Source organism: Hipposideros armiger, unplaced genomic scaffold, assembly GCF_001890085.2.
Source record: "Hipposideros armiger isolate ML-2016 unplaced genomic scaffold, ASM189008v1 scaffold_529, whole genome shotgun sequence".
In the NCBI taxonomy this organism is placed as follows: domain Eukaryota; kingdom Metazoa; phylum Chordata; class Mammalia; order Chiroptera; family Hipposideridae; genus Hipposideros; species Hipposideros armiger.
In genome coordinates, this window is record NW_017731879.1 from 228,742 (window position 1) to 241,485 (window position 12,744).

The following is a 12,744-nucleotide window of genomic DNA, read 5'->3' on the forward strand; positions in this document are numbered from 1 at the left end:
AGCTGATGTTGTATAATATTGTATGTCAACTATAAGTGAATATATATATATATATATATATATATATATATATATATATATATATGGTCATGGGATGTGGAGTATAGTGTGGGAGTGGAGGCACGGGAATTGTAATAAATATGTATGATATTGGGGGGAAGTGGGGTAGTGGATTGGGGGAGAGGGGTTGTCACTTCGAGGGGTAAAATATATAACTATTACACTGTGTTGTACAGCTGAAACTAATTCTAAAAAATGTGTATCATAATAAAAAATAATTAAAAGAAAAAAAAAATCAAAGAAGTTAATAAAAACTCCACAATCTCAAATTTTAACTGGCAATACCAGTATGAACTCCTCCTTTCCAAAAATGTATGTAGGGGCCGGCCGAGTGGCTCAGTTGGTTAAGAGCTCGCACAAGAGTGCGAGCTCTGAGCAACAGCGGTTCGATGCCCGGCCCGAGCTGAGCTGCCGCTGAGCTGCCAACAGGTGGCAGGATGGCTCAGCTTAAAAAAAAAAAAATGTATTTCTTAGTTATGCCCACGAAAAAGGCCAAGGAGTAATGGGTACCTCTAAGCGTCCTGTGATCTCTAAATGTATTCCCTAATAACTGGAACCAGGGTTCCTTGGAGCAATAGCTCATCTGATTGCAGTAGAACAGGAGTCAGCTAACTACAGGCTAGGCCAAATTTGGTCCCTTGCTTATTTTTGTATGGCCCATTTGTACATGTTTATTTGTGACTTGTGAAAATTTCATAAAATTCAAATTTCAGTGTCCATACACTTTTTTGGGGGACACAGCCATGTTCATTCATCCATGCTGGCTGTGGCTGCCTCTGCACTCAACTATGGAACAGAGTAGTTCCATAGTTGGAACAGAGTAAAAAAGTCTCAAATAATTACGAAACCCTAAAATATTTACTATTTGACCTTTGACAGAAAGTATGCCGACCCTGACCCAGATAGTAAAAAAGCAGGCTGCATGGTTTGGGACATTAGAAGCCTCTTAAAAGGGCTTCCTTCTTGCCTGAGTGAAGAGAACAATATGAGATTTTTAAAATATATATATATATATATATATATATATATATATATATATATATATATATATATATATATATATATATATATATGTGTGTGCGCGCCAGCAATGGATTGAAACAAGAACAAAACAATATCAACTAAAACCCAAGAAAAACCACCAAAATCTCACTGGTCATCTGTGGAGGTTGCTAGGGCGCCAAGTCTGTTCTATGCCCCAAATTGGTCAATAAAGGAAACAATCAAGCATTTACCCTGCCTGTCCTGTACAATCAGATTTCATGGTGAGCAAAGAATGGAAAACAGGACAAGCACACACCACATGCCACCTGATGTGATGCAAGTACCCATGCTTATGAAAAATTTTTACCCTCAAAAATTAAAACTCTATCTGTTCAAGTCTCTAACATGAAGAAATACTGAGGATACAGGAAATAAGATAAAGGACACCAGAAAGTGGTCAGAAAGTCAGAATAGAAAAGTTTGCAGGACACATGACTCTGGTATCTCCAGAAGTAAATGCAAGGGGCAGGGGGAGGATGAGCAAAGAAACTAGTAAGACTACGAAAGACTTAAGAGATATTTACCCCAAATATAGTTTGTGCATCTTATTTGGGGTGTGATTCAAAACATCTGTTAAGTCTTTAACAAAGATTCAAATGGAAATATTTACAGATGAAATGAAAACATGGCTAGACTTTGCTTTGAAATACCCTAGCAAGCAAAACAAAACTTAATGAGTTGTGGGGATTTAGTATACTGTTCTGATTATATAACTAATAAAACACATTTATAGAGAACTTTCACCGGGATACATTTAATATTGTATTACTTTTAAGTTTAGTAGGAGCAACACTCCTAATCCCTTTCACTTTCCCCACCCAAAAATAATCTCTCTCATTATGAAGTTATGGAGCTAAAAATTCAGAGAAAAGCATGGTCAGAACAAAAATCTAACTTACCGTTATTTTGTTCAACTGTCATTAGATTATGCTTGGCTTTCACAGAAGCCTCAAACGTATCAACGTTTTCCCGTTCATATTCTTTAACATCAGCAGCTACCCTTTCCAGAATGTCGTCTGGAGAAGGTGACCGTGTACGAGTGCTGCTCTGCGGGCTGCTTGGTTCAGATGGCACAGACATATTGCTATCTTCAGCAAGGTATTTATATTTCTGTAACAACAATATATTATTTCCATAAAATCTGATGCTATCTAAGTATATTTGCTAAGAGGTGCTGCATTAAAAAGTTAAAGAGTCAAACAAAATAACGTTAAACCTTTTTTAAAGGTACTGTTGCCAGGATTCAGGTCCACAATCCCTTATACAAAATCCCAAAATCCACAAAACTCTAAAAAATGTTTTTATGTATGGTGCACCTTCATTAGGTGGCAAAATCTGACCAGAGTAGATGTGACACTATTTATAGTCTAATTTATCTCCTCCAGAGTGAACATAATATGCCTTGCTGGACAAACACTAATGTATTTGATGATGGGGTGATGTTCTAGACCCCTAATACACATAGATGCACCACATTACCTTTCTAAAATTCAAATATTACTGAGTTCTGAAGCTTATCTCTGACCCCAAGGGTTAGAGACAAGGGATTGTGGACCTGGGCAAGAACAAAAAAAGATTCAAGCAAGTCTTAAGGAATATCAGTTTAACAACAATTTCATCAGTGCCCCAGAAAGTTAAATTTCCTCTGGAATTCCCTACAGCATCTGGTGATTCAAGTTCTTCCCTTTACTCTAACATACCATTACCTAATTTATGGTTTGCTACCTATGTATGCTTAGGTGAGCTGCCACGACTGTTCTGTCCTTTTGTCTGCTGTCTTCCTTATAGTATCTAAACATTTTTCATGTCTTTCAGAATTCTTCCTTTGAGGAATCATTCACCTTCCCATCATTAGAAGAAATTCTAATAATGATAAGAGAAGGCACTTTATAGGGACTGCCATCCACGAAGGATCTAGTGACCGTGGCTTTATCCCAGGACGGTCAAGGAAAAACTGACAATCTCCCAAGGCAACAAATCTTATCATTAAATGACTATATCAAGAACTATGCATAACAGCTTTTCCCCACCTAATTTTTTAAATCGCCTACCTCTAAACTAGTGTTAAAATTATTTTTGAGATATTCCAGTTAAACAATCACATTTGCATGAGAAAATCTGCCATTAGACATTAAATGTTTGATTTTTTTTCCCAAAGTAAGAGACATAATTTTGCTAAATGAAATTCCTCCGATTTATTCTATACTCATTTATGAGGGTTTTTCTGTTTCTTAACTTAAAAAAAGCAAACTTCAAATTTTATGTCTTACAAAAGAGGTTTATATCGGAAGCCTATGTATAACAAAAAAGGGAAACCATCTCAATTTTATTAAGGAACTATCATTTTTCAAGACCTATTAAATTGCTACCACTGTCACTTCTTTGTTAAAATAAAAAAAAACCTTTTACTAAACCAGTGATTATTTAAGGAGGACTGATTGAAATTTTAGTAAAATCCCATACCTGAACAATTGCTTGCCTTTGTATCCTTCTCTGTTCTATTAGGGCCTCTTCGTCTTCTTCCTCTACATCAAAGTCTTCAAGGCTTAAAAAAAAAAAAAAAATCACACATATACACCTGTAATTAATTTCAAATATCTAGAGAGATTCCAAAACCATAGTTTTTATGTTTTAGAAATAAAAGCTGGAAAATCTAAGTCACCAGTAAGTTTGAGCAAGTCTTAAGCCATCTTACTCTCTTTATCTTTGTTTCTACACTGTCTCCATGCCCAGTTTGGAATGCTAGCAAGTAATTTAACCTTTTTTGTCTCATTTTTCTCCTCACCTATTTTGTGGCATCAAAATTGGGAACAAAAGAAAGACCCTTAAATTTAAAAAAATGTCATCACTGGCTCTGCCATGACCTTATTAATAAAGTCATTTCACCCCTCTATCATCAGTTTTCACACTTATAAGAGCGCTGGGACAGATAAGTAAATTGGTACCTTTTCTGGGTCACAGAACCCTTTGAAAGCTATAGTTCTTTTCCCCATCAAAAATGCACATGTAAGCGTTTTCATAATCTGAAGGGGAATGTGGCTCTACCGCCAAACGCTGCCTTAGACTGGTCCCAACTGTCCACGAAAGAACTCCTCCACAATCTGTAGAATCCCTCCCGGTGCAGCCTTTGCTATGGTCTGCTGAATGTTCACTGCAGAAGAGTAAACAAACTGCACACTGAAGGTGTTAGGATCTATGAGAGAGGTATGATAAAAAAATATGGTGATTGTCTAAATTTTAAAAAGTTATTACACTAAAAGACATATTGCCATTAATCCCCTTCGCTTCAAACACACTTATCTCATTGTTCTTGCCACTTTCTGAAGCAGTTCTGGAAATCCGCTTTCATGAGTGCCTTTAGTTGGGCTGTTGTGGCCGCCTCGATGTCCTGAATCATTCTGACCTTGGGGAAGAGCCAGAAGTCGCACAGTGCCAGATGTGGTGAATAAGGTGGATGAGGACATGCTATAATGTTTTTGACAGAAATTGCTGTACCAGAAGCGATGTGTGACACGGAGTGTTGTCATGATGGAGGATGATTTATGGCACACTTTAAAACACACCTTCTCTCAACCGTGCTCGCACCCGAATGACTGCGCCAAACAAGTTGAAGCTTGTCACACACACTGTTATTAAGGTTGGACTTGCTGCTTCCTGTATTGAAGATCCCTGCCTTTCCGTTGGAGGGCACTCGGCAGCAGCATCCACTGTATTTTATGATCACAACAGGAAGTCTCTGTGTCATACATCGCTTCTGGTATATGGCAATTTCTGTCAAATAAAAACATTACGGTGTGTCCTCATTCAACTTATTCACTGGATCTGGTACTGTGCGACTTCTGGCTCTTCCCCAAAGTCAAAATAATTCAAGACATCGAGGCAGCCATGACAGCACAACTAAAGACACTCACAAAAGGACTTCCAGAACTGCTTCAGAAAGTGGCAAGAATTATGGGATAAGTGTGCTCAAAGCGAGGGGGAGTATTTTGAGGGGGGGTTAATGGTAATGTGTCTTTTACTGTTAAAATAATTTTTATTTAAACATTCACCGTTATCTTTTGATCACACCTCATGTAACACATTTGTCCCACTTTATTTTCTTAATCTCCTAGCTCTAATCAGCATTTCCTGGTCTTAGCACTATTGACATCTGACAGTTCATTATGGGGAGCTGTCCTGTGCATTGGAGGATACTGAACAGTATCCCTGGCCTGTAGCCACCAGATGACAACATAAAGTCTTAGACGTTGCCAAATGGGGAGGCAAAATCACCCAGTTGAGAACCACTGCTCAAAATTAGTCTTATTTATTTTTAAGATGTTTCATTTATACAACTAAGTTTACATTAAAAAAACTTCCTCACTATACTGTTAAACACTGAAATGTTTCTGCATTTTCCACATTTTAACAAGCATACCTTGTCATCAGACAGCTTCAGTTGCAAAGCATGTATAATTTTACACAAACTAAAAAGCCTAAACTTAGTATAAAAATTTCCCCCACAAAAGTGGTAATTCATATTGGCAGGGCTATCTAATATATTTATTGTTCCTAATAAAAATAGAGGGAAAGCCCAATATTCACTCCAGCCAATAAATTCAGAAAGCCATGACCTCTGCCATATAACCTATAAAATATGCACAAACGATTAACTTTTAAACTCAGGACCCAACGAAAGGGTTCACTTATAATATTCAGGTGGAAATTAAAGATTTTTAAGTCAAACAGTGTTTCTCTAAACTGGAAAAAGAAAATTATGAGAAAATTTCTCTCATACTTATCATCAGATGAAGATTCTTGCTCAACTTTCATTCCTTCAGAAAGACTTCCTTTAAATTTATCTTCCTTCACTTTGCTTCTACTCCTACGTCTACGGCCACCCCGTGATCGAGACCGTCTTCTCATGCGTGATCTGCTCCTCCGACCTCTGTCCCTATTTGAGGAGAAAAGATGAAGTCTACATTATGAAGAACCAAAACTCTAGTGCCAGCCATATCTACAAGGTCTGACAATTAAGTTTGCGAACTTGCCACTGTGTGCTTACATGGGCAGCACTGTACAACTGCTCAGTAAGGCTTCATAACCTTGGTATATCAGTGTCTCACAGCTGTGTTCATGTCAACATGTGGTGGTGTCTTGCTAAGTGGCGTTATTGTTGTTGCATGTTGTTGTGTGCCACATGAAAATGTCGGAGCTTGAATTAGAGCAATGAACATTCAATTTCTTGTTAAACTTGGCAAGAGTGGAAGTGAAATAAGGGACATATTAGTCCACATTTATGGGGATAACGCCATGAAGAAAACAGCAGTGTGCAAATGGATTAAACGTTTTTTTTTGAGGGTAGAGAACACGTCACTGATGAAGAGACATCAGGGAGGCCAGTGACGAGAAGAACTGACAAAAATATTGCAATAATTCATAGAATTGTGCATCAAAATCATCCGCTGACTGTGAGAAGCATATTAGACCAAGTAAACATCAATAGAGAAACAGGAAAATCTTAACTGAAAATCTTGGCATGAGAAAGGTGTGTGCAAAAATGGTCCTAAAGGAGCTCACCAATGAACAAAAGCAAAGGAGAGTTGAAGTTTTCCAGGACCTTTTGGAGAAGCAAGACAATGTTTTGGGCTGTGTTATCATTGGTGATGAAACATGGGTATACTAATGCGACCCTGAAACAAAGTGTCAAAGTGCACAATGGAAGTCAGCCATTGTCCACAACCAAAAGAGTTCTATCAGTCCAAATCAGGAGTCAAAACGATGTTGATAACCATTTTTTATATCAGAGGGATTATTCCTTATGAATTTGTACCAACTGGACAATTAACCAAGTTTACTCTTTGGAAGTGCTAAAAAGGCTGCATGAAAAAAGTTAAGACAAAAACGACCTGAACTTTTCACCAACAATTCATGGCTCTTGCATCATGACAATGCACCAGCTCACACAGCACTGTCTGTGAGGGGGTTTTTAGCCAGTAAACCAATAACTGTATTGGAACACCCTCCCTACTCACCTGATCTGGCCCCCAATGACCTCTTTCTTTACCCGAAGATAAAGGAAATATTTAAAGGAGGACATTTTGATGACATTCAAGACATCAAAGGTGATACGACAATAGCTCTGATGGTCATTCCAGAAAAAGAGTTCAAATATTGCTTTGAAGGGTGAACTAGGTGCTGGTATCACTGGTGCATAGCTTCCCAAGGGGAGTGCTTCAAAGGTGATGTAGTGATATTCAGCAATGAGGTATGTAGCACTTTCTCTAGGATGAGTTCGCGAACTTAATTGTCAGACCTTGCATAATATCCAGCAGGTGACAAAAGGATTCTAGAAATCTCACTAGGCCCCCCAAAAAGATGTATAGTTGCTGATATACTAAAGTTCTACATTACCAGAACGGAAGAAAGCTTCAATTCAGTTGTCTCAGCGCCTAACTTTTAAAGCAGAACAGGCAGCAAGGAAGAATCAAGCTATCTGAGGGAAGTCTCAAATGAAAAGGTAAATAAGCAGTAAAAGAAATCTAGGAAGAAACAAAGTATAGCTGACCCTTGAACAAGGTGGCTTCAACTACTTGGGTCCACTTATACATGGATTTTTTTTAAATAAAGAAAGCATTCTCTCTTAGGATTAATAAAATGTTCTTTTCTCCAGCTTTCTTTTATTGTAAGAATACAGCACATAATATATACATAACATACAAAACATGTTTTAATCAACTGTTTATGTTATCTGTAAGGCTTCCAGTCAACAGTAGTCTATTAGTAGTTAAGTTTCTGGAGAATCAAAAGTTACAGGTGGATTTTCAAATGCCCCCTATGTTGTTCAAGGGTCAATTGTGTAGGTAAGAAAACAGAACTATAGGGCTGGCTGAGTAGCTCAGTTGGTTAAGAGCTCGCTCAAGAGTTTGAGCTCTGAGCAATAGCGGTTTGAGTCCAGCCCGAGCTGAGCAGAGCAGCCGCTAAGCTGCCAACAGGTAGCAGGATGGCTCAGCTTAAAAAAAAAAAAGAAAACAGAACTATAAAGAACAAAAACTCCACAAAACGAACTCTATCTATCCTCTTTAACATAAGAGGTGCTATTTCTGTAAAATGCAAGTCAAATGTTCTAACAGCCAACCAGGTCTTGGAAATAAAATGAGCTGGGGGAATCAGTAGAAGGGTAAGAAGGTAGAATGAGAAAATCTCCTAGACTGAAAGTAGAACAAAATGACAAACATAAAAGATGAATAAGAAAAAGAAAATCAGTGGCGTAATACAGAAGGTCCATCAGGAGGGGAAAAAACCCAGAAAGCGGGCCAGACCAAGTGGCTCAGATGGTTAAGAGCGCGAGCTGTGAACAACAAGGTCCCGAGTTCAATTCCCACATGGGCCAGTGAGCTGCACCCAAGTTGAGCTGCCGCTGAGCTGCCAGCAGGTGGCAGGATGGCTCGGCTGGTGAGAGCACATGCTCCTAACAAGTTTGCCAGTTTGACCCCCGCATGGGATGGTGGGCTATGTCCACCAGCAACTAAGATTGAACATGGCACCTTGAGCTGAGCTGCTCTGAGCTGCCGATGGGTGGCCGGATGGCTCAGTGGTGAGAGCGTGCGCTCTTAGCAATAAGGTTTCTGGTTAGACTCCCACATGGGATGGTGGGCTACGCCCACCTGCAACTAAGATTGAACACTGCACCTTGAGCTGAGTGGCTGCAAGCTGCCGAAGGGCAGGCAGATGGTGACTGGACTTGGAGCTGAGCTAGCTGCGCCCTCCACAAGTTAAGACTGAAGGACAACAACTTAGCTGGTCCCCTTCCCCAATTCCCTAACACTGTTCCCGTTCCCCAATAAAATCTTAAAAAAACAAACAAACAAAACCCCAGAAGCAATGGGAAAGCAAACAAAAAAAAAGAGAGATTTCCTAGAATAGGCGGCATAATCTTCCTGCTTTAAAGGACCTATCTAGTGCCCTGCAAAATTAATGGAAAGAAAAAGCCACACACTAAGGCACGTTATAGTAAAATTACAGAACACAGGACATTTATTACAAAAAAAAAGAGAGGGGAAAAAAAGCAAGTCCTGTAAAAACTGCCCAGGCATCAGAATAGGACTTCTCAATAGTAATACTGAAAACTAGAAAACAGTGGAATAACAATTTCAAAATTCTTAAGGAAAAGTGACTTCAACCTAGAATTCTATTCCTTGACACATCAGCAATTAAAATAAAAGGCATTTTAAAAAACATAGGTACCAAAAAATGTCCTTTCATGCACTTTCCTCAGGAAGCTATTGGAGATGCATTATACTAAAGCAAGGATGTAAAACAGTGGAGAGAGGAAATGGAATCATAACATGAGAGAGAACAAGGGGGTGGAAAAGGAAAAACAAATACTGCAATGACATAACTATAAGTAGGCCTATAGGTCATTTTGGAGCCAGAAGATTAAGAGCATTAGAATTAAGGTCTCCCAACTATTTGTTCAGCAATGGATATGCTTATGATCATAATGATTATATATCAAAGTATACAGAAAGGTGATGAAATCAGGCAGAAGAGAAACGTAAGGGATAATACTGCCCCAAGTAGGAAATGAATAGATAATATGGAAATAACTTTGAAAAACATAAACATATACACTCTTAGACAAAGAATTCCTATTTCTAGGAATCTAGTACACAAAATTACTCAGATATGTAAAGATATAGCCAAAGTGTAAGCCTTTGGTATACTGTCTCTTTAATGTGTAGATGTTACTTTTAAATTGATTCCCTGCTTCAGAAACCAAGCTTTTTGATTAACCAACTCCTGACTACATGTGCTTCACATAAAATGGTTTCTAGTACTGTGAATTAAATAGGTCTTTGCCCAAAGAGTCTTTCATGCCTACTGAGGATATCATCTCGAAGTTGTGTTCTTAAGGGGACCAAATATCAGTTAACAGGAAAATAAAAACAGAATTGTAAAACAGGAAAATGGGCTGCTTATTTATTACCCTATGATCTATCCTGCTAGTTAAAAATAGTTCTAAGCCTAGCTCATTTAGTATTTAACTCTTTTAAAAACAGAGGAAAAAAAGTCCTACTTTTTAGATTGAGTTCTTTAATAAACACTGATTGGATAACATGTAACATATTTTTACCTTCTCCGAGGAGACCTGCTTCTTCTTCTGGGAGACCTGCTGCGTCTGAGTGGGGAACGGGACCTCCTTCTAATGGGAGACCTACTGGCTCTTCTTCGGGTTGGAGACCACCTATTGATCGGGCTGGCATCTTTTGATCTTTCACGTCTACTGAGGATATCATCTCGAGGTCGTGTTCTTAAGGGGACCAAATACAAGTTAATAGAAAAATAAATAAAAAATAAATGAATTTCTTCTACATGTAATAAACATCTTAAGAAAGGCATGCTATTACAGTGATTATTTATTAAATCCTTTTTTGTGCTTTTAGGTATTTTTCTAATTTGCTGTAATTAACATTTGTAATTTTTGAAATCATGAAAAAATGTTCTTGGGAAAAAAATTCTGTCCTTTTGAAAATGTTAGAAGAAAGGCACCTTTAAAAAGAAAATTTTCAAGGGCCGGCAGAGTGGCTGGCTCAGTTGGTGAAGAGCTCACTCAAGAGTGCGAGCTCTGAGCAACAGAAGTTCGATTCATGGCCTGAACGGCCTGAGCTGAGCTGCCAACAGGTGGCAGGATGGCTCAGCTAAAAAAAAAGAAAAAGAAATTTTCACAATATTAAAAACAGAAAAAAAAGCAAAGATAGTACTAACACAGATTACCATATTTTGTAATGAAACAAATTCAAATGATTACAAAGATACTGTGGTATTATGGTAGGCACACAATAAAAAGTCTACTTACTCTGGTCTCATAATTTGAATAATTAAAGATTTATATGATTAAAGCCACCAATTCTAATTCCAGATAAACAACTCAAAACTTCTCAAATACTGCATTTCCTAAGTTTGTAGAGAGACTGTTTTATTTCTAAATTTTGACATTTTTGCAATTAAGTCTTAATTTTAATGTATCAATTACATATAATAGCATCTTTCAATAATGGTATAAATTTCCTAGGAGAAATTTGGCAGCAACTTTCTAAAATGTAAATGTACATAGCCTTAGACTGCAATTTCACTTCTGTGAATCTATTCTACAAAGAAACCTCACACATAACCTGTGGACATCTTTACATATAATCACAAAAAACTGGGATCAACATACATTTTCATCAGTTTCAACAAGGGAATGATTAACTGTATTATGGAATATCTACACCGTGAAATATGTTGCTTTTATATAAAGAATTTTAAAAGAACTTTATGCATTATCATAGAAATATTCGATGAAAAAAGCAAATCATTGTTAACATGAACAGTATGATTCCATTTTTGTAAGGAAAAAACATTCATATAATTATATGGGCATAGAAAAAGGGCTAGAATAAGAATAATTAAGAAAAATAAGACATTCTTCTTAAGAGTGGTAGTGGGGCAAGAGAGGAAGAGAATGTACATGCTTCTGCGTTATTTGAATTTCTCTTTAATTTCTTCTGTACTTAAAAAAATAATTTTTGTTTCAAAAATTTAATTCTAGTCCTTAACAAACTCTTCAAAATTTCCTTCTCAAACTGAAAGCCAGTTGAAAGAGACCAGGACCATTAAGAAACACTTTGGATCACATAATCAGTAAAACTCACAACTGCCTCAATGAAGGGAAAGCTGAAGAAAGGAAAGGAGGCCATTACAGTACAATGTCACTTAGAAGAATCAAGAGTATCTCCTAAGACCGAGAACTTTGAAAAGAGCGTTCTTGAAATTTCTTGGAAAATATTAAGCTTCATCTTATATTTATACCCACACACTGTAAATATTAATATGCAATAATAAATGGCTAAGAATTCAGATTATCTTTACATAGAATAGCCAACATTATTTTAAGCGAAGCTTGGCCAATAACTTTACATGCCTAATTACTGAATGTAAAGATATTTTTTAAATGTTTCTAACGTAGTTTAGACTAAACAACTCCCTGCCCCTCCCCACCAAAATCCTTTCTGTGCCTTATTAATTCTATGATCCTAGTAAATAACCTCTCAATCTATTTTTTCATTTATAAATTAAATGAGTCACTCCACCTCGTGAGGAGAGATAATTACCACAATTTATGAGAAAAGAGTTGATGCACCAAATGTATTACACAAATATGATTTTCATTATTATTGGTAAAAAATAAAACCTTTTCTTACACTATTCTTCCTAAATTTAAGAGGACGATTTTCTTTCTCAACAATGAGATTATATATGAATTAGTAACAGAAAAATATTTCCACTTACAATTCTGAGGCCAAAAAAATTAGTTCCAATTTATAGTTAGAATTCAAAATCATGCCAATTTAAAAGAGACAGATCACAATCCTTTCAACTGGCACTTCCTTTTCTTAAAGTTAAAATTTTCAACCTATAATACTGTTCAATGAAATAATAATCCCAAGTACAGAAACTACCCCCTTGTCATAAATGGGTCTACACAGCTTTAACAGCCAAATTACTTGGATTTATGAATCTGCACATTAAGATCCTACTAAATTAAGAACTTGAAAAAAACAACCTGATTCTGTCACCAAGTTCAATATTCGCAAATCACCGAAAATCAAGATACAC

At 37.0% G+C, this 12,744-nt stretch overlaps 1 protein-coding gene across 7 annotated transcripts in view; it reads right to left on the reverse strand.

Annotated features, from left to right (window-relative positions):
- PRP4K (pre-mRNA processing factor kinase PRP4K) overlaps positions 1-12,744 on the reverse strand; it is a 44,874-nt gene that overhangs the window by 21,501 nt on the left and 10,629 nt on the right. For 6 of the 7 annotated variants that reach the window (XM_019668510.1, XM_019668509.1, XM_019668508.1 and 3 more), the window contains exons 3-6: positions 10,220-10,396; positions 5,882-6,037; positions 3,568-3,649; positions 2,004-2,214 (exon numbers count right to left, since the gene is read on the reverse strand). In XM_019668510.1, the coding sequence (XP_019524055.1) occupies positions 2,004-2,214; positions 3,568-3,649; positions 5,882-6,037; positions 10,220-10,396 (626 nt within the window). Of the gene's footprint in view, positions 1-2,003; positions 2,215-3,567; positions 3,651-5,881; positions 6,038-10,219; positions 10,397-12,744 lie in introns of all 7 variants that reach the window. The other variant, XM_019668511.1, reaches the window with a different exon arrangement.